Genomic DNA, 19,408 nt, shown 5'->3' on the forward strand with positions numbered 1-19,408 from the left:
AACTCCCGTGAATACTTCCAAACTCTAACAAACACTTTTGGAAAGAATGTGGACAAATGGGCACCTACTTCCACCTTTGGTGGGAATGCCCTCCTTCAATACAATGATTTTGGAATGTCTGCCAGAACAGTTGCTCTCCAGGCCACGTGGGGCCTTCAAAGCGATGCTAATGAATTGTTTTGAACACAGTCATTCTGGTGGTTTGGATAAAGACTTCCATAAACAACTACATGACAACAAAATGATGACTAGTGAGGAAATGGAAGCATATCAGCAATAGAGTCGCCATCCATCCAGATTTCCCTGGACATATCCAGAATACTGCAGTCGGCAGCAGTGTCCAGGCGGAAATCGGGAAGAAAAAATCTGGGGAAATCCTGACTTATGGCAGTGTATGCTGTTTTTGCCGTTTCCCCACAAAAATAGCTTGAAAGCCCTAGTCAGCAACCTTCCCAGAAAAGTATATTGATAAGGTATGGAAAATACTGGCTACATGCTAAATTATCCATCTATTACTTCAGGTAGCAAGGAATCTCACTCAAAAGAAAAGTCCTCTGACCCCATGGTTTCGTTTACGTCTCCTTTGCTAAGTCCTAGGCCATGAGCACATTCCCTTAAAATACTAATGTGTATATTTAATTTGATGCATTCCATAGAATTTATAATGCCACATCTTACTAGAATTCTCAACAAAATCCCAGGAATTGTGCAAATTCTTTACTATTCAGTTTCTATTTCTTCGCTCCATTTTGTTTACTGAAATCCCTCTTGATATGCTGTAATGATGTGCTGAATTTTTTGTGTGAGTTCAGTAAACCTAAATAAAATATGGTTTAAATTATTTTTCTTGGAATATAATCAAATTTTACAGATAGAATTTGATCTGCCTTTTGTATATTTCCACAAACATGTCAATAAAATCATGTTTAAAAATTCTTCTAACTTTTCTAACTTGCCTGCATTTGTGTTACTATGATGAGGTGGTACCAAGATCTAAAGGAGTTGTGCTAAGATAGCATTACATTTTCTGATGACAAAATTTCCCTGGGTGGGACCTGTCTGACATTTTCTTTCATACCACTTCAAAGGAAAGTCTGAGCATCATGGGATATTAAGAGGGGAGAAGTTCATCCACATGACTTGACATGTACCTCAAGTGTTGCCCAGACCAAGAGGAAAGGATTTGGAGTTACTTTGGAATTCCCCACTTCCAGGGCTGACGTTGATTAATTGATATGCATCTAAGTTATGCAACATCTACCCTCTTCCTAGAAAGGGCTCTCTTGTCTCTTCATGTCATTGTAGACTCAGGAACTGTGAAGTTTCCACCACAGCAAACAAAGAACCTTCAACTCACTCTTGTTGTTTTTTATCGTTGTTTCCCAGACCGCTGGTAGTCCATGGACTGCAGCTTATGAATCACTGCTGGAAACAGATAAAGCTGCTTTATACCATTTCAGGCTCTGTCCTTCTAACAAAAGACTGTCAATGCCTGCAGCAGGGAACCTCAGGCCTTGTGAGGGGGCAAGTGAGTGGCCCTCCAGGACCAATTCTCAAGGCTCTCCCTGGGCCATACGCCTCTGCTTCACATCCCAAGTGTCTTTACCTGGCTGAAATGTGTCGTTGAACTCAGAAAAATTGGATGAAGGATTCAGAGGGCTCTCTCTCTCTCTCTCTCTCTCTCTCTCTCTCTCTCTCTGTGTGTGTGTGTGTGTGTGTGTGTGTGGAACCTTGCCTGCTGTAAAATGGTAAAATCTCCATTCATTGCTCCACCCAATTTGCCTTCGGCCTCATCTACTAATGGCATGTGTTGTGGCCCTTGGAAAGTTGCCCAAAGGGGAATGTGGCCCTCAGGCTGAAAAGGGTTCCCCACTTCTATATTCACCTGTTCCAGATCTCCAGGGTCACCTGATACCAAATAAATCTAGGAGATGCCAGGGATAGATCCTGCAACCCGGGTTTGCATGTGCTTTGCCACTGAGCTACGACTGCAAAGCAGCTGGAGAGTAGGGCATATATCAGACCAGATTCTTGAATGTTTTTTTTCTCCTGGGTAATACCCTAATCTTCTGTCTCTGCTAGGCTGGGATGGAAGGGGATGAGTGCTGAACAGAAGGACCCAGCTCTCATGGTTCAGCATGCTAAGGTAAATCAGAGGGAGAGGGGAGTCATCTCTGGGTAGTTCCTTTATCACTTGGAATGTGGATAGTTGAAAGATGCCTGATAGACGGGTGGCTTGCCTTTTGGAAGTCAGTGCTGAAGTATCTGATGGTGCTTGTTACATGGGTCACCAGGCAGAGAGCCTTCTCGGTAGTGGCCCTGGCCCTGTGGAATTGCCCTCCCATCACAGATCAAGGAAATACACAACTATCTGACTTTTAGAAGACATCTGAAGGCAGCCCTGTTTAGGGAAGTTTTTTGTGTTTGATGTTTTACCGTGTTTTTAACCGTGTTGGGAGCCACCCAGAGTGGCTTGGGAAACCCAGCCAGATGGGCGGGATAGAAATAATAAATTATTATTAAGGGTGTGCACACTTCTACTAGACCCACTTGAACTTTGTGCTGAGGGTATCAGCTGCCTTCTTGGGCTTTGCCTCTTCTTGACTGCTTGTATTCTGACCTCACAGGAACCAATCAAAGAATCACTCCTGTTCTACTCTGATGGCAAGATGAATGACCTGGCTACGAAAAATTTTCTGAGTAGGTGGTTTTTCCTTGTGCTAGGCAATGGGGGAGGTGGCAGTGGCTGTGTTTCCAGAGCTCTGGGATAGGTCTCATTTATGCTGTTCTGGCACCAGGGGAATGGCCTGAGAGCATTTCTGCTTCTCCCCTAATGGGAGAAACCATTATCCAGACATTTGACTTTCCCCTTGGTTTGTCAATATTGGCAGAAACGGAGGCTACACTTTTCTTAATTCCACTGTTCCCAGTGCCTTTGTTTTCCTTTTCCACTTCTGAAGTAGGAGCAGAGATTAATGCTAGCTCCTGTTTTGCAGCTCTGATGAGATTCATGGGAGACCAGCCAGGCCTCAAGAGCAAAGATGAGGTTGATTATATCTATGAAATCCTCCAGGTTTGTGGCTCTTTTTGTGATGGGCTTGCGTGGGTGATGGCGACCAGAATGGGCTAATGTTTGGGGAAGGGAAGATCACAATCTCTCCTAAGTGATGCTCGACTCCTATAAGGATGGGAAGTAAATAATCTATCGATTTTTTAAAATGAGATTTTTATTCTGCCTTTCTGCTTCAAACAGGGAGACCCCACGGGGGCCCCTACATCATTAATTGTTTTAAAAAAACCCTCAGAGATAAAGCAATTTAAAATACACAATATGGGAAGCCGAAACAGAACAGCATCAGGGAGCAAAGTAAAAAGTAAATAAAATAAGCTAATCAGGAAAGTGTCATTGCAGTCAAGTCCTGCTTGTGGGCTTCACATAGGCATTGGAGGGACCATTTAGATTAGGGGTCAGCAAACTTTTTCAGCAGGGGGACGGTCACTGTTCCTCAGATCTTGTGGGGGGCCAGACTATATTTTGAAAAAAATAATGAACGAATTCCTATGCCCCACAAATAACCCAGAGATGCATTTTAAATAAAAGCACACATTCTACTCATGTAAAAACATGCTGATTCCCAGACTGTCCGTGGGCCAGATTTTGAAGGCGATTGGGCTGGATCCAGCCCCCGGGCCTTAGTTTGCCTACCCACATTTTAGATGCACGAAAGTGCTTATTGAGCCAAATTATTTTAGAATATTCTGGTTTAGGGGGTGCAGTCTTAAGTACAACCCAATCAAATCTTTGGACTCCAAACCGCTGCAAAATTATTCTGGCCATCGTCATCTTAGACCAGTCAAGCTAGAGGCATCTCCTGGGACAGTGAGTTCCACATCCTTTGCACTGCATCAGAGAAGGCCCTTTCCTCCCGTGTTCCTACCAACCACAACTTCATGGGACACACAGAACAGCCTCCTTCACTGACCTCAGTGGATGGGCGGGATTGCCTGGGAGGAGTTGGGTAATATTACCAACCCACTGATGGCTGCCTTGGGGGAAGAGGTGCCAAGTAGGGGTCAGCTTGAGAAAGACAGGTCCTCATTAACCATCACCCCCCTCTGTTGACCCCTGCATTGCCCAATCCCATGCAAGATAATAAGTCAGGGAGCAGTAGGGCGGTCTTCCTATTCTATGTAAGTTACGGATGTTCCGAAATGTACCTGCCTTTCCTCTTATGCTTCCCTGCCTTGTACAGCTGTGCAAAGAGAAGGAGAATCTGTGTGATGAGGTTTACTGCCAGGTCATCAAGCAGATCACGCGGAACCCCAGTCAGTAAGTACCTCTGCATGTGTGTCTGTGGGAGCTCTGAAACTGAAGGAATAGGGGAACATGGGTGGGGATAATTGGGATGTCAGTGTGAAGTGTTAAGTAAGGGAGCCTCTGCTAGAAAAGAGGAGATGTAGCTGTTATTTGAGTGAAAATTTCATCATTAGAAAATCAAGATCTTTTGGTGGGTGGGTGGGAGCGAATCCTAATGATGCAATTTTTTTACATTGATTTAACTGGCTGTTGGCTCCAATCTATTTATTTATTTTTTCCAAATTGGAGTGGTGGAAGAAAAGCAGAGATCTGAGTAATGGATTACTGATGAGCCCCAGCGCTGAGGCTCTGGGAATGAACCGGGTGTTGGATTTTAAAGGAGTTGTTTATGTATATTGCAATCCTCACCCCGCCTTTCTTCAAAGAACCTCAATTTGGGGTCCTTGGGCATCCCGTCCCCCCACTTTATCCTTACAACAGCCATGTGTAGTTAGTCAGTATGAGATATAGGGACTGGCCCAGGGTCTAAGCACCATAGCCTAGCTTCTACAGCACACTAGCTTCAAAAAGTAACAATAATGAAAATGTTCTAAACCAGAAGTGCAGGGAGTCCTTTCCAAATATTATCTGGTTTCTATACCTGTAGCAATACACTTGCACAACTCCAGCTCTCATCAGCCTAAGTCAGGCATGTCCAAAGTCTGTTTCGGGGGCCTAATATGGCCCGCCGCTTGGTTTAATCCAGCCCTTCACTTCATCAAATGTGGCCCTCTTTGAAAAAAGTTTGGACATCACTGGCCTAAGTCAACATGACCAGCAACATCTGAAGAGTCCCCTTTTCATGGAAAATTGTTGGTTTTCTCTGTAACCCTCTTTGGGCTTTTATTGAAAACAAGATCACAAATACTGAGGATTCTACAGATTCAGCACTAGCCTTCCAGGTTCCCAGACATTGCAGCCTACGTAGCTCTCGTTTATGGCCTGTTATAAAACAGGACTGATCCCATTCATGTGAAGGGAGGAGTCAATGAGAGAGCAGTCTAGCCTCAGATATCAAGTTGGGACTATGGTATATCCTCCCGTCTCTCTGCTGTCTTCCTCGCTGTCAATCATGGACTGTATTTTCATCTTCTGAGGACTGTAGCTGTGGGCTTGAATAAAGGGAATTGTAATGTTGAAGTCTGGGCTTAAACATATTTATTTATTAAACTGCAAACTGCCCATCTGTAGACCTCGGGGTGGTTCACAAGTAAAAAACACAACATACACACTCAAAACAATAACCTCCCCATGTGTTGATACAGTGGCTTTTGTGCCTTCCATCTGCCTGCCTCACTGCTGTGAGGCTGTAATTGTGCCCCTTAGGATCTTTGTATTGAATCATAGCCTTTGAAAGTCAAGGACCTTAAAGTGAACTCTGTGCTGTAAACACCTGCGACTTCTTTGGAGCAGCCTCAGGGCTCATCTACTTCAGGCTCTTTGCTCTTCTTCAGGGAAGATGCATTTCTTATGAACTGAGCAGGTACATGGAGTACCTTAAAGGTAAAGGGACCCCTGACCATTAGGTCCAGTCGTGACCGACTCTGGGGTTGCGGCACTCATCTTGCTTTATTGGCCGAGGGAGCCGGCGTACAGCTTCCGGGTCATGTGGCCAGCATGACTAAGCCGCTTCTGGCAAACCAGAGCAGCGCACGGAAACGCCGTTTACCTTCCCGCCAGAGTGGTACCTATTTATCTACTTGCACTTTGACGTGCTTTCAAACTGCTAGGTTGGCAGGAGCAGGGACCGAGCAACGGGAGCTCACTCCGTTGCGGGGATTCGAACTGCTGACCTTCTGATCGGAAAGTCCTAGGCTCTGTGGTTTAACCCACAGCACCACCCGCGTCCCATATGGAGTACCTTAGACACACATAATCCGCCTCCCCCACTCCTTGGAGCTTCTCATTTCCCCATCTTTCCCTTCCAACTTTTCTCTTTTCTCTCCCCCTCAGTCCTCCTTTCTTCCTGGATCCTTAGCAGCCCACCAGAAGTTGTCTTTTGTCTAATCCTGCTCTGTGCTCTGCCCAAGCGAACTATGTCCCATCTTTTTCTCTGTCCTGCAGAGAGAGCTGTCTCCGTGGCTGGAGGCTCCTGGGCCTCTTGACTGGATACTTCCTCCCTTCCAACATTTTGATGCCATATGCCACCAAATATTTGCAGCAGGCCAGCTCTGACCCCAGTTCCAGCACAGGTACCGTCTGCCTCCCACCCTTGGGGCCATATGTGCTGGCTTCATTCAGCACCAAGGGAAGCGTGAGGGAGAGCAAGAAGTGGCTCTTACTTCACTCCTGGAGTGGTGGTCTTGGGAGGGACTTTGCTGACTTTGAACTGAGGTCACACCACCTGCAGGATTCCATAATTCAACAAGATTCCATACATGTGGCTGTTGTCTACACAATGTCTCCTCAAGTTATGATAGCCAGGAACTCCGAACTCTGCTTCAGTAAATTATATGAGCAGTAGGCCCTAGCCCTTGAGGCTCGGCTGGTAGGGATATGAACATAAGAATAGTTTGTTGGATCAGGACAATGGACCATCTAGTACTCATAGTGGCCAACCAGATGCCTGTGGAAACCAGGGAGCAGAATATGAGCACAAGAACACACTCCCTTCCTGTGGTTTCCAGCAACTGGTATTCGGAAGTATTATTAAATCCAACTGGAGGCATAGCATAGCCGCCATGATAGCCCTCTCCTCCATGAATGTGTCTAATCCTCTTTTAAAACCATTACCCTCAGGGTACTACCTTCCCAACTGAAAATTGGGTGGGTAAGGGCTAGAGTAGGAGGCCGTAACAACTATAATGGACTTGGACCATCCTAAAAGGTATGGAAATAATCCATTGGCCTTCTTTGGTCTGTGATAAGTTAATGAGGCTGGCTGTGAAAGAAGCAACTCAAAAGCTTCATTGACTTTAGCTGAGGGGTTTGGTGGGATCTTCCCAGTGTTGGGCACAGTATCACCGACTGCCTCACTCCCGTGTGGTTCTTTGGACTTCCCTTCATTGTCACAAGGCAAGGGATATCCTAAAGGGTTGTTGGGGCTCCAGTTTTCACACCAAATTGGGGGCTAAATTCAGAATCCCAACTGAGCAGAGTTCTCTAGCTTGTAGTAGTCGTAAGGCAATACTTGTAAGACTCGTGAGGTGACAAGCTCAGCCCTTTGCCCTTTCTCAACCACAGAAATAGCCAGGATTTGCCAGAGCAACCTGAGGAAAATGGTCATGTACGGAGGCCGTCGACACTTGCCGTTCCGTGTGGAGACTGAAGCGCTTCTGGTAACTGAGTGAAATATGGTTGCAGGAGGTCGGGTGTTGAAGGGGGTATTCTACCATTTGGGTTGCTAAGGCAAGTCCCTGAGACATCAAATATTTGGGGCTAGGAGGTATGTGCCGGTACAGGAACTGTGGAGTGGACTTTCCTTGATGCAGGGCTGTGCCTGGACATTTGGCTGCCTGGGGCAATGGACAAAATAGTACATACAGGCACACATTACACTTAAGAGGCAAACAGTTGAATCTTATTTCCATACTGGCAATGGAACAGCATCCCCCACTACACTTGAGGGAAGAAGGACAGTTTAAGGACAGGCTGTGTGGTACTTACAGCATGGTGCTCCTTGCTGTGTGAGGCAGTCACCTCACTCTGGTTAATGGGAGGGCCGGCCCTTGCTTAATGCGCTGCATGAACGGGAACTCTGTGGATATATACGGGAAGGAGACAATATTCAGCAAGGGAGAAGAGGAGTCGATTATATACTGGTTGAGATTGTTTGTGAGGGGTTAGTAGCGTCTGACTGGGAGGTTGTGAGCCTACATGTGTGTTTATAAAGGGGAACCGAGTTTCCTTTGTGGATGGGATTTGTGAGGAGAGGTGTTAACGATAGCAATTGATGTTCTGAGGAACAGACAGAATTTCTTGGGATGATGGATGTGGTTGAATCAGGATTTGAGAGAGATAAGAGCTGCCTATAGAAAATGCAAAGGGAATCCTCCCCATCCAGCTATGCTGCTGTCCCGGAAATCACAATGCGTTTGATCCATGCTAAAAACCCAGAGCATGCTTAAGTAGCGCAAGTATCTTCATTCATTCAAGCTATGTTCTTTAAGATATTAAAACCCCAAAGGTCACAATCAGGTTAGGTTTTTAAGCCCTATTCATTTCACTGTGAGAGTCAAGCAGATGCTGGAATCTGTAATGGAAAGCCCCAGTAGGGTTTCATAGTGATTAAATTTGCCTGGATCCTGCTCTCTGGGAAGGGGACAAAGATGTCTGTACTGGATTCTCTCAAACCCTGAATCCTTTCCCATTGGTAGAAGGGACGTGGCTCACGTCATATATCGGTCAACCTACCTGGAGGTATGAGACACAACACGAAAATCAAGACATTCACGGTGAGTCCCTCTTTGGCGTGTTCATCAGAGTGTTATGGGGTGGGGGGATTGTGGGGACAGTGCTGGCCATGTCCATTTTTGGGTGGATGAGACTGAATTTTGAAATATTTCTGTCTTTTGATTTTCATCTCCCCTTACCGAGGTGACCCAGAGTAGGTCACCCCATTCTTTAAAATGCTATTTAGATAGAGAGATCAAGAGAGCCAGTCCTGCACCTTCTGCCATTGAAACAGCCTCTTTCTGTTGCAGGGGCCTGTGGTCAGTCTCATCACCCCTCTGAGCCAGGGCTCTTACGCTTGTGATATTACTTTCTTTTATTTCCAGGGGTGGGGTGGGGGCATAGTTCAGTGTTAGAGCAGCTGCATTGCACACAGAAAGTCCCAGTCTCCAGATTCATTCCCTGTCACCTCCCATTAAAAAAGATTAAGGTAAAGGGACCCCTGACCATTAGGTCCAGTTGTGGCTGACTTTGAGGTTGCGGCACTCATCTCACTTTATTGGCTGAGGGAGCCGGCGTACAGCTTCCGGGTCATGTGGCCAGCATGACTAAGCCGCTTCTGGCGAACCAGAGCAGTGCACGGAAACACCGTTTACCTTCCCGCAGGAGCGGTTCCTATTTATCTACTTGCACTTTGGCTTGCTTTTGAACTGCTAGGTTGGCAGGAGACGAGACCGAGCAACAGGAACTCACCCTGTTGCGGGGATTCGAACTGCCGACCTGATTGGCAAGTCCTAGGCTCTGTGGTTTAACCCACAGCGCCACCCACGTCCCTTTAAAAAAGATTAGGTAGCTGGAAATGTGGATGACCTCTGCCTGGAGAGCCACTGCCAGTCATGGAAGATACGTCCTGGGCTAGTTGGAGAAGTAGTCTGTCTTGGTCAAAGGCAGCTTCCTGTATTCTTCGTCTCATGAACTCAATGACTTTCAAGGGAATCAGAAGGGCTTGCGTCTGTACACTGTGATTTAGCCATTTCCCTTCCCAGGGAAATGGGAGTTGGGGGTTGGACGCGAGCCCGCCCCGTGCGCAGGGGTGTGGCTAGCCCCTGAATCATAGGGAGTCCCCTCCGTGTCACGCCCCCAGGCCAACCAATCCGGGCAGCCGGGGGGGGGCATGGCGTGCTTTAGGAGTTGGTTGCAGGTGTGAGGGTATTGGCGGCGAGCCGTTTGGCTCGGGTGGTAGTTAGGCATTGGTGTATTAGATTGGAGGGGAGGGGAGGTAGAGGCCATCACCTACCCCTCCTATTTTGAGGATATTCCATTAAAGGAATCTGGGGGGCGTGATCCTGTCCGAAGCCCAGGTGAGGGCTCTGGCTATGGCACAACCCCTATCAGTAACCCTGGGGGAGCTTGAGTTGGTTTGCATCAACAGGGCTCTCCCTACCAGTGGTTAACCCTTCTGAGACTTCCTGCAGGTGGGCAGGAGTCAGGTATAATCGGCTTGGTTCCAATACCTAAGCCAATACCACTCACATTCTGTAACCAATAAAGTTGTGGCCTTTTTTAGCCCATTAACCTAAAATACTGGTGTCAAGTGTCTTTATTCCAACAAAGGGGCGGGTTCGGGGCCTTGCCACACAACCCCCATTCTTTCCAGCAGTTCCCCATGTCCTCCCAGAGGCTGCTTGCAAAGTACCTTTGAATTTGGCAGGAGGGTGCTGCCAGAGGTGCAAGAGTGTACTCTTGAGAAGCCCTGCTGTATGCATAGAGCGCACCATGCATCAGTTTGCCACTGGGGCCTATGATGAGCAGACTGAGCATCTCACTCTTTTCTCCCTTCTCTCCTACTGATGTGAATCCAAGAGGAGCCATATCATCTTTCGGAAGCTGGCCAGATTTGCAGCTCACCTGTCCCTTCCCAAACTTACTGTTTTCTGTTTGTGGCTGAACGCATCACAATGTAATTAAAACTACAGTGGTACCTTGGGTTACATACGCTTCAGGTTACAGACTCCGCTAACCCAGAAATAGTGCTTCAGGTTAAGAACTTTGCTTCAGGATGAGAACAGAAATTGTGCTCTGGTGGCACGACAGCAGTGGGAGGCCCCATTAGCTAAAGTGGTGCTTCAGGTTAAGAACAGTTTCAGGTTAAGAACAGACCTCTGGAACGAATTAAGTACTTAACCTGAGGTACCACTATACTGTACTATAAAATCTCACTAGCCCTCCTCCCTCCCATCACTAAATGAGGGGGGCTGGAACTTATGCCAGCACAGGTCTTTCCCTTGTGTTTGGAAGCCCTTCCAGTTGCTTACAAATTGCTAGGATGCTACTTTTAGACAGCCAGTAGCAGGGTAAGGGCTAAAAGTATTCCTTTCCCATTTTGGTTGTAGGTTGCTGCAGACATCATGAAAGAAATCACTGAGCAGATGGGGGTCACTGAGCCAGAAGAGATTCAGGAATTTGCCATCCTGGCCAGCAAAGATAACGGTAAAGTGCCCCCATAGCAGTGGCGAATGGTCAGCTGCAGGATACTTTCTTATACAGTGGTACCTCGCAAGACGAAAAATGCGCAAGACAAGAGTTTTCCGTTTTTTGAGTCGTTGCGCAAGACGAATTTCCCTATGGGCTTGCTTCGCAAGACGAAATGTCTTGTGAGTTCTTGCGAGTTTGTTTCCTTTTTCTTAAAGCCGCTAAGCCGTTAATAGCCGCTAATAGGGTTGCTTCGCAAGACGAAAAAACCGCAAGACGAAGAGACTCGCAGAACAGATTAATTTTGTCTTGCGAGGCACCAGTGTATGATGAAATGTACTAAAGATGATTGCCCAACAGCAGGAGCAGGGTAGATGAGTAAATGGCACCCTAATCAAGACAAGATGGGGATATTTCCGTGGGTAGTTTGTTGACTAGCATGACTCCTAAGACCATCAAGTGCCCACCAGCCCAGGAATGCCAGTATGCAGAGAGAGAGGCTGTGTGAATTACTTCTCAGACTGCGTAGCTGGCCCAAGGTAAGGGTTGGCTTATTGAGGCTGTACTGATGGAGGGCTTCCAGATCCTTCCTATGATGGCACCACTAAATGAGAGTGAATTTAGATCTTTTATTTTCATCTTAAAAACACCACCAAAACCTTCAAGGTTCTAATGGGGACAGATGGGAGACATAGGTGCAGATTGTATGAATGAGATGTAGTAGCCGTTGTTGACCAGTACGTTTCACATGAAATCGCCTTGTGCAGGAATGTGCAACACGGTGCCGTTAGGGCTGAATCCTGGGGAATAAGGTGCCTTTGATTTGATGGGGGAGAGGATGACTTGAAGCGCCACATCCTGCTCTCTCTGCTTTACTTAGAAGTGGGGGTGATGTTCAGGTGAGCAGGGTTGTGTCTCTTGTTTTGCCATGCAGGTAAGATTGTACGTCCCTTGCGCCAGACTGAGTACATCCATGATTATTTGCTTGAGGGAAGTTCGGTAGAGCTGGAGTTCTGCAGGATCACCTGGAGGATGCCCTTGCACTTTGAGAATGACATGTATATTGACCTTCACTTCAACCAGGTAACCTTAAGGAGAGGCGCCTTTCTTCCTTCTGTGCGTTTTAAATTACAGTTGTAAATCTTTTAGTGGTAATGTTATCTTTTTTTTGTAAACCGCTTTGAGTTTTTTCTGCAATCTGTAAAATTTATGTAAAATTCTGTAAATTTTATAAACAAATACATAGTTACAGGATTTCAATGGCAAACAAAGCTGCATGTCTGCCCAAAATTTTTTGAAGGCACAAACAGTGCTGAAATCAGAACTGCAGATGACCGTTCCAATGCCATTATGAGCAGAAATCACAATGAATGCACAATAAAAAGGATGTCTGAAGGAACCCTTTGCAAAAGGCTGGGGATTCCTCTGAAGATGCCGCACACATTGCCTGTGAGCGTATGGTGACATCTTGTTCCCATTAGGCTAAATTTGCTGTGACCTAGCTTGATGTTTGGGACACTTTCAGGGCATCAGCTGCCAGAATTTGCTGAATATCTAGAGTTACATAACCATTAATAGGACTGTGTTGTTCAACCAGCAAAATGCTTCCCTGCTGGTTCCTGCTCAAGGGATTGTAGGCAAAGAATGAAGTACAATGCAATGCTCTCTTTGTTAGGAGCATCCTACTCTCGTGTAGGAACCTGGTAGAGACACATGCCCGACTGGCATGTTCTCTCCCTCCTGGTTGGTCGTTCGGGAGCTTCAAAAGCTTTCTTCTGCCTGAACATCACAGTGACTGATACCAAAAGGCATTAGCACGCTTAGGGATCCGCAGAGTATTCGCAGTTTGCGCAACAGACTTCAGTAGCACAGCATTTTGGCTAATCTAAGTTTATTTACATATAATACACACAGAGCATTCTGACTTGGCTCCATCCTCTTTCTCATCAGACAGCACAGAGAGAGAACAAAGGACAATAGCCCCACTTTACAGAACACAGTAACACAAACATCGTGTCTCCATCACTTCCCACACTGTGGAATGAAAACATACACCGTCATGTGATAGACAACAATCCTGTGACTGCAGACACGGGGAATGAATCTCCAACACTCTTGTTGGTTGTTCCTAGGTGCTGCAGAATTATATGAAAGGGAAGCTGCTGCTGCCACACACCAGGGAGCTAGAGAAGCTGGTGTGTGCCTTGTCTCTGCTCCAGCACTGGGCCAAGGGAGCTGGATCAGTCCCTTCCATGTAAGTCTCCTGTTCGTAGCCTTGGGTGGTTTGTGTAGGCCAGAACCTGATGCTTGGCAGAGACATTTCCCTACGTGTGTCAAGAAGACTCAGGGAGGGTGAAGATGTATTCACAAAGTCCAACCATCCTTAATATAGGCAAGACGAGGGCCCTGGCCTCATCCTCATTATTCACATCCCCCTCCCCCCAGCAGTTCTTCTGGTCTTCCTCAGAGCGTGTGCATACTATCACGCTCTTAGTCCACACGTTCAGAAGAGCTACTTGACTCCCCCCTGCCAGTTTGGGGGTTTAGCTAATGTTGTTTAGAGACAGAGCAGGTAAAATGTCTCTCATACTTGTTTGCTAATGGTAACTGTTCCAAGAAAGTGGTAACAGGGCCAGTCTGCCCATTAGCCTCAGGCGGCTGGCTGGGGACAGCTAGAACCCAGATGCCTGAGGAATGTGCTGTTTGCCACCTCCTGTGCTTGTAGCTCGTGGCCATTGCCTGGGAAGAGTGGATCCACTATTACCGCCTGATCCTCTCTAGCCTCCTTTCCCCCCACCCTTCCAGTTGCGTCAGGCGGTGGAGGCAGGAAGGACAGTGATGGCGGAGGGACACCATTCTCTGTTTTGCCTTAAGTGGCGAAATATCTTGGGCCGGCCCTGGTGATAAGGGGACTAGGTTCTGTCACTCACTATAGGTTGTGGATGATTCTGTACTCTTACCCACTTTTGCATGCTAAATTTTAGCCCCATTATGGTTGACTTCAGGGGTGGCGAACAAGTGGCCTTCCAGATATTGAAGCACCAGATCCCATCGGTCCCAGTCAGTATGGCCAGAGCTGAGGGGTGATAGGAATTTTAGACTAGCAATATCTGGATGGCTGCAGGTTCACCATTCTTGATTTACATGATCCATATACCTTGGGGGTGAGAGAAATGATGCAAGAGGTCCCGCTTACTAGTTTATTTCCTCTCACATCCTCTAATTAATCTACTGAACGTTAAATGAAGGCACCATTCACACAATCTGAGTACAGAGGTACATTGGTTCCCGAACGTAATCCGTTCCAGAAGTCAGTTTGACTCCCGAAACAGTTTAAAAACCAAGGCACAGCTTCCAATTGGCTGCAGGAACTTCCTGCGCTCAAGCGGAAGCCGCATTGGATGTTCAGCTTCCAGAAAACGTTTGAAAACTGGAACACTTCCGGGTTTTCGCTGTTCGGGAGCTGATTTCTTCAACAACTAAGCTGTTCGAGAACCAAGGTAAGCATATTTCTTACTTGGGCCCTGTGGCAGCAGAGTTCTTTCTACTAAACTCAGCCTGAGGGGAAGAGGAAGTAGTAGTAGTCTTGAATTGTTGTTCACATATTTCTTTCCATGGAGCACAGCTATGCGTCCTAACCATACCTTTATTTTCTGATCACCTAAATAGAGAGGAACTAGTAAGTTACATCCCTGATGACGTTGCACGCCTCATCAACCCAGTGATTGTTCAAAATTCTGTCACCTATCAGCTGAAAACCACGAACCAACTTGAGCGACAGGAGGCAAAAATCTGTTTCATTGGTAAGTTCAAGTGGGCAATACGGTTGGAGCTGGTATGATCTTATTCTGTAATCCCAAACTTTCTGCCAGTTTCCTGTTGCCACATGGTATTCCTCCCAAACATCAAGGCATGGAATCCAGGAGCCTACTGACATGTTTATTTTGCATTCTCCAAAGAACTCAAGGCAATTTACATGGGGTTATCTTATTTCATTCTTCAACCTAATTGTTATGAAGTACGTTACTGATTCCCACGTTACCCAGTGCTTGACTTTCAGTGAGATCTTCCCTGAGTCTGGCTTTTTTATTTTATGTACATGTAGATTACTTGAGGGAAAATGCACACATATTGCAAAACGTGCTTTCTCTTAAGGGCAAGCATCTACAAATTATAGCGGTAAAATGGATTGAGGCATTTATAGTATGTCTTAGTGCCTGTGACTTTTCCTTTTCCTTTGGTACAGCAAGATCACCTCTAGGTTCCTATAGGAGGATGGTCACAGCTTGTTCTTAGTTCTCCTTTATTACTGTTCAAGCAATTCTAAGGATATTTTTGTAAATCTGTGGATTATCACTCTTCTGGTCCCATCAATAGCCTTGTTTGAAACACACAATAATTCTGATCAGGACACTGGTCTGTAGGGTAGGCAAAATGTGAATGCAAAATGTTCACGTTTTTATGTAGCGGGACTCTTGGTGTCAGCAAAACCCAACACGAAAAGCGTCTCTTATCTACAAAGAATGCCCAATCCTTCAAAACCACGATCACCACCTGCAGGATCCTTCCAGCTGAATGTAGAAATGTGGTCCCCGCTGTCGACACTTTGCAAACAGCCTTTTTTGCTGCCTCAGCTGCACTATAACTCCCAAATACTGAAAATAGGTGGCATCCAATGCATTCATCCCATTAGATTTACCCTTGCGCAATGGTATTTTCGTCCTGTACCTTCCCCAGAAGAGATGGGGTGGGGTGGGAGCTAAATCCTATGCTAACAGAACAAGGGACTTGTGTTCTATATTGGATATAAGCCACTGTGTGTGACTGTAGAACTGTACTGCAAAAGAATATGGCTAAAAGGCAAGACTATTGTGACAAATCACTGCTTCTGTAGTTTTTGGATATGCCAGGGTAGTTGTGCCCTCTGGCTGTGGCAGCCTTGGGAATACCAGGCACGGCACAATAGTCTTGCCTTTTGGCCATATTCTTTTCAGGAGATGGGCCAACCGCACTGCTACTAGAAATAGTCAGCAGCAGCAGCAATACAGTGGTTTGGCTTGGCCTGTGGGGTTTGACATCATGACCGCTTCCTTCTCTTGTCCCAGAGCACGTGATCCAGCTGCCGCTTTTTGGCTACAACGTTTACACTGTGGAGAAGATCAGTACACTTGGGATCCCCACGCCTTGCTTTGTAGGAGTGAATGAGGAACAGATCGTTGTAGTGAATGGGAAGACCCAGGTATGGCTTTAGTAGAAATCCCTGGAGTATTAGCAGCTTACTTTAGAGTAAGTAGCAAGTGCAGGGTGCCTAATCCAGATCAGGACCATGCTGGGGGCTTTAATCCTCACCCCCACGCCCCCCATCTGCTATCCTTACCTGGTTCAGGGAGGCATTAATGCATTAAGAGGAAAACTCACATTGGTTTCAACTATAAATCACAAGTGTGGTGGACCAACATGAGTTGGGGCCTCAAAATAAGGGAGCATAGCCCTTTGCTTCCTGGGTCCGCACACAAAAAAAGAAAATTTATACAGTTGTATCTAGTTTAACTTTTCTGAAATGTTCATCTGTTTCATAAACCTAACAGTAAGAACCCTTTATGTATCTCATAACGTGGGCTCTGGTCCATGAAAGCTTCTTTAACTTCTTCAGCTTTCAAGATGTCACAATAATCCTCGTTTTTAAACAAATCAGTGAGTTTCCATGTGATTGGGCTGAATATAGTAATCAGCATGTAAATGTCATAGCTACCCACAGTGAGCGTTACCCAAGTGTGCTTTGGCAGGCTTCGTACAGAATCTGAATTAACCTTATTATTTTAATAGTACTTACAATAATTTCAATAAAGAATAATTGTGGAGAATGATGGAACAGAGTAATTTCCACAAAATTTTCAAGTTGTTGTTCTTTTTTTTACTATTCCTGCAGCTGCATTATGGAGTATCATGAAATGGGTGCATAGAGTGATTTACATTTTGAGAAAAGAATGTCCCTGAAAAGGCAGTTTCAGGGGGAGGGAGACTCTGCTATGAATACTTGCTCAGTTCAAAGGACTGCTGTTGAATTAGGACTCCTAAAAGGCAATTTGAAACATGCATTAAATTCTGCGAAAGCTCGTGTGGACAAAATAACAGGAATTAACTTCTCATATGATTGGCTACTTATGAGAACATGACGCTGCCATGAGATGAGTCACTGACCTGATCCAGAAGGTGTTCTTAATAGTCATGCGGTGCTTTTGATCCTCCACTGCAATATACGTGTCCTAACGGCAGTTTCCCTCCCTTCACCCAGAACCTTCACAGCCTCATTCCACTGGCGACGATACAGAGGATGCGGACTTTGCGCCCCATGAATGAATCTGGGCTTCCTGGCCTGGAAATTAACTACGGCTCAGCAGCAGATCCCAAAACGATTTGGTTTGAATTGAAGCAGGTAATATCCCTGGTCGTCGCCTCTTAAGTTAAAAGATCCAGATGTAATTTTTAGCTTTGCACATTTTGGGCCGTAACCAAGTTTACAAAAACAGACACAGCACAGCTGGGAGATCCGAATCTTACTAGGGTTTAGCAGTATTCTACGGCCTTAAATTAGTCTTATTTCTGGTTTGTGGCATTCCCCTAGTGCAGGGGTCTGCAACCCGCGGCTCCGGAGCCGCATGTGGCTCTTTTACATCTTTGCTGCGGCTCCGGGGCGGATACCAGCGAGGGGAGGAGGCGCATTGTGCGCCCCGACACTCCTCACTGTGGCGGGCACTGTACTGGCTGTGACGTCGCATGGGGGCGGTGCGTGCGTTAGTCACGCACCGTCCCAACATCACCTTCCCGCCCGCTGTCAGATCGTGGCTCCGGAGATATATTTGTTTTAAATGTCGCAATGGTTTTGCGGCTCCCAGTTGTTGTTTTTTCTTCGGAAATGGGTCCAAGTGGCTCTTTTTGTCTTAAAGGTTGCAGACCCCTGCCCTAGTGCAATACACCATAATAGAAGCCTGCTCTTTCTACAACCAGTCATTCAGGGCTCTTGGCAGAACTTATTTCTAGAGGTTAAAATCAAGTGAATTTCTAGCTACCCCAAGGCACTGACTGGTATGCTACAAAGAGGTATGTTCTGCTGCTAGAAGGCAGCAACTCATGGGATTAAAGGCAGGAAGCCTGTTCTGCAGCATCCCCTTTCATGCTGTATGCTTGGGGATAGGGTACATCTCTGGCCTGCAGGAAAAGAGCATAGTGAGGAGTCCTTTATCTGGAACTAAACCCACTGTTCCTGCACGTGGTTCCCTGGAGGTGCTACTGCCAACCTGTGTAGCTGAACCACAGGACAGCGTTGCTTTTGAAGCAGGAGAAAGACCGCCATATGGGAAAACAAGTTAACTACAAGGCTTTTGACTACTGGATTGTTTTTGTTTTTTAAAAAAATACTGGCACAAGAAACACCAAGCTTTAGTAAACAAAGGCTCCATCTGGGTCTCACTTAAAATTATTTTTTTAGTTGGTGTGGGCTTCCTTTTGGAAAGTAGAGGTGCAAGCACAAAATGAAATGATTTCACAAAATGAGGGGGAAGGAAGTAGAGATGGCAGATGAGGGACTTTTGTTTCATTGAAGTTTCTATCTTGACAGGCTAAAGCATTGTACCACACGACTGCCATCATCCTAGAAGAAACCGAATCTGAGGCTTAGTGAGTGGCAGAAATGTCTTTTTTTTTTTTGAACTCTGAAATCATAAAGCTTCATGCAAATTCTGTTCATCACAAGCATCTGAAGTAAGCACTGTTAACTTGGTTCTTGCTCTGCCTCCTAAGCCCAACCTCACTGCAGATTTTCCATCTTTATTCAGATGCATTTTTTTAAAAAAAACCACACGTTTAGCCTTTCAGTTAATAGAGAGCAAAACTGGCTTAACAGTTCTAGACATGCTTCTTATTACGTGTAATGAAGTTCAAGGAAGGACACGGGTATTTACAGTTTGTTTTGCTCAAAGCAGATCCAGGTTTACCCAAAGCATTGCTGACTTTCACCGTTACTGGCGCTGACAAATTTGCACCACCTAGATGTTCAGGTATTATTAAAGCACTGGCATTCTACCTTTACTGTCCTCAATGGCTGTCATGACTCTCCTTGATGCTTGTTTAATTGTGGTTCATATATGTGCTCTGAGCAGCATCAGTAAAAATATTCCTTATGCAAACTGGAGGGGGGGGCTTGAGCAGCTGTGGGAGGGGGCCAGGAAGCTTGCCTCTCAGCTGATC

At 46.0% G+C, this 19,408-nt stretch overlaps 1 protein-coding gene across 5 annotated transcripts in view; it reads left to right on the top strand.

Annotated features, from left to right (window-relative positions):
- The window catches only part of LOC309520999 (unconventional myosin-XVB-like), a 67,330-nt gene extending 48,076 nt beyond the window's left edge, over nucleotides 1-19,254 (top strand). For all 5 annotated transcript variants that reach the window (XM_082203121.1, XM_082203120.1, XM_082203122.1 and 2 more), the window contains 14 exons: nucleotides 2,083-2,146; nucleotides 2,628-2,700; nucleotides 2,997-3,073; nucleotides 4,254-4,330; nucleotides 6,422-6,549; nucleotides 7,541-7,635; nucleotides 8,674-8,751; nucleotides 11,083-11,179; nucleotides 12,096-12,244; nucleotides 13,294-13,415; nucleotides 14,831-14,964; nucleotides 16,267-16,400; nucleotides 17,457-17,597; nucleotides 18,780-19,254. In XM_082203121.1, coding sequence (XP_082059247.1) covers nucleotides 2,083-2,146; nucleotides 2,628-2,700; nucleotides 2,997-3,073; nucleotides 4,254-4,330; nucleotides 6,422-6,549; nucleotides 7,541-7,635; nucleotides 8,674-8,751; nucleotides 11,083-11,179; nucleotides 12,096-12,244; nucleotides 13,294-13,415; nucleotides 14,831-14,964; nucleotides 16,267-16,400; nucleotides 17,457-17,597; nucleotides 18,780-18,839 — 1,429 coding nt within the window. In that variant the 3' untranslated portion in view covers nucleotides 18,840-19,254. The remainder of the gene's footprint in view (nucleotides 1-2,082; nucleotides 2,147-2,627; nucleotides 2,701-2,996; nucleotides 3,074-4,253; nucleotides 4,331-6,421; nucleotides 6,550-7,540; nucleotides 7,636-8,673; nucleotides 8,752-11,082; nucleotides 11,180-12,095; nucleotides 12,245-13,293; nucleotides 13,416-14,830; nucleotides 14,965-16,266; nucleotides 16,401-17,456; nucleotides 17,598-18,779) is intronic.
- The last annotated feature ends 154 nt before the right edge of the window (nucleotides 19,255-19,408 follow it).

The sequence above is a fragment of the Podarcis vaucheri genome (assembly GCF_965113315.1).
Source record: "Podarcis vaucheri genome assembly, chromosome: 2".
NCBI classification, from domain to species: Eukaryota; Metazoa; Chordata; class Lepidosauria; order Squamata; family Lacertidae; genus Podarcis; species Podarcis vaucheri.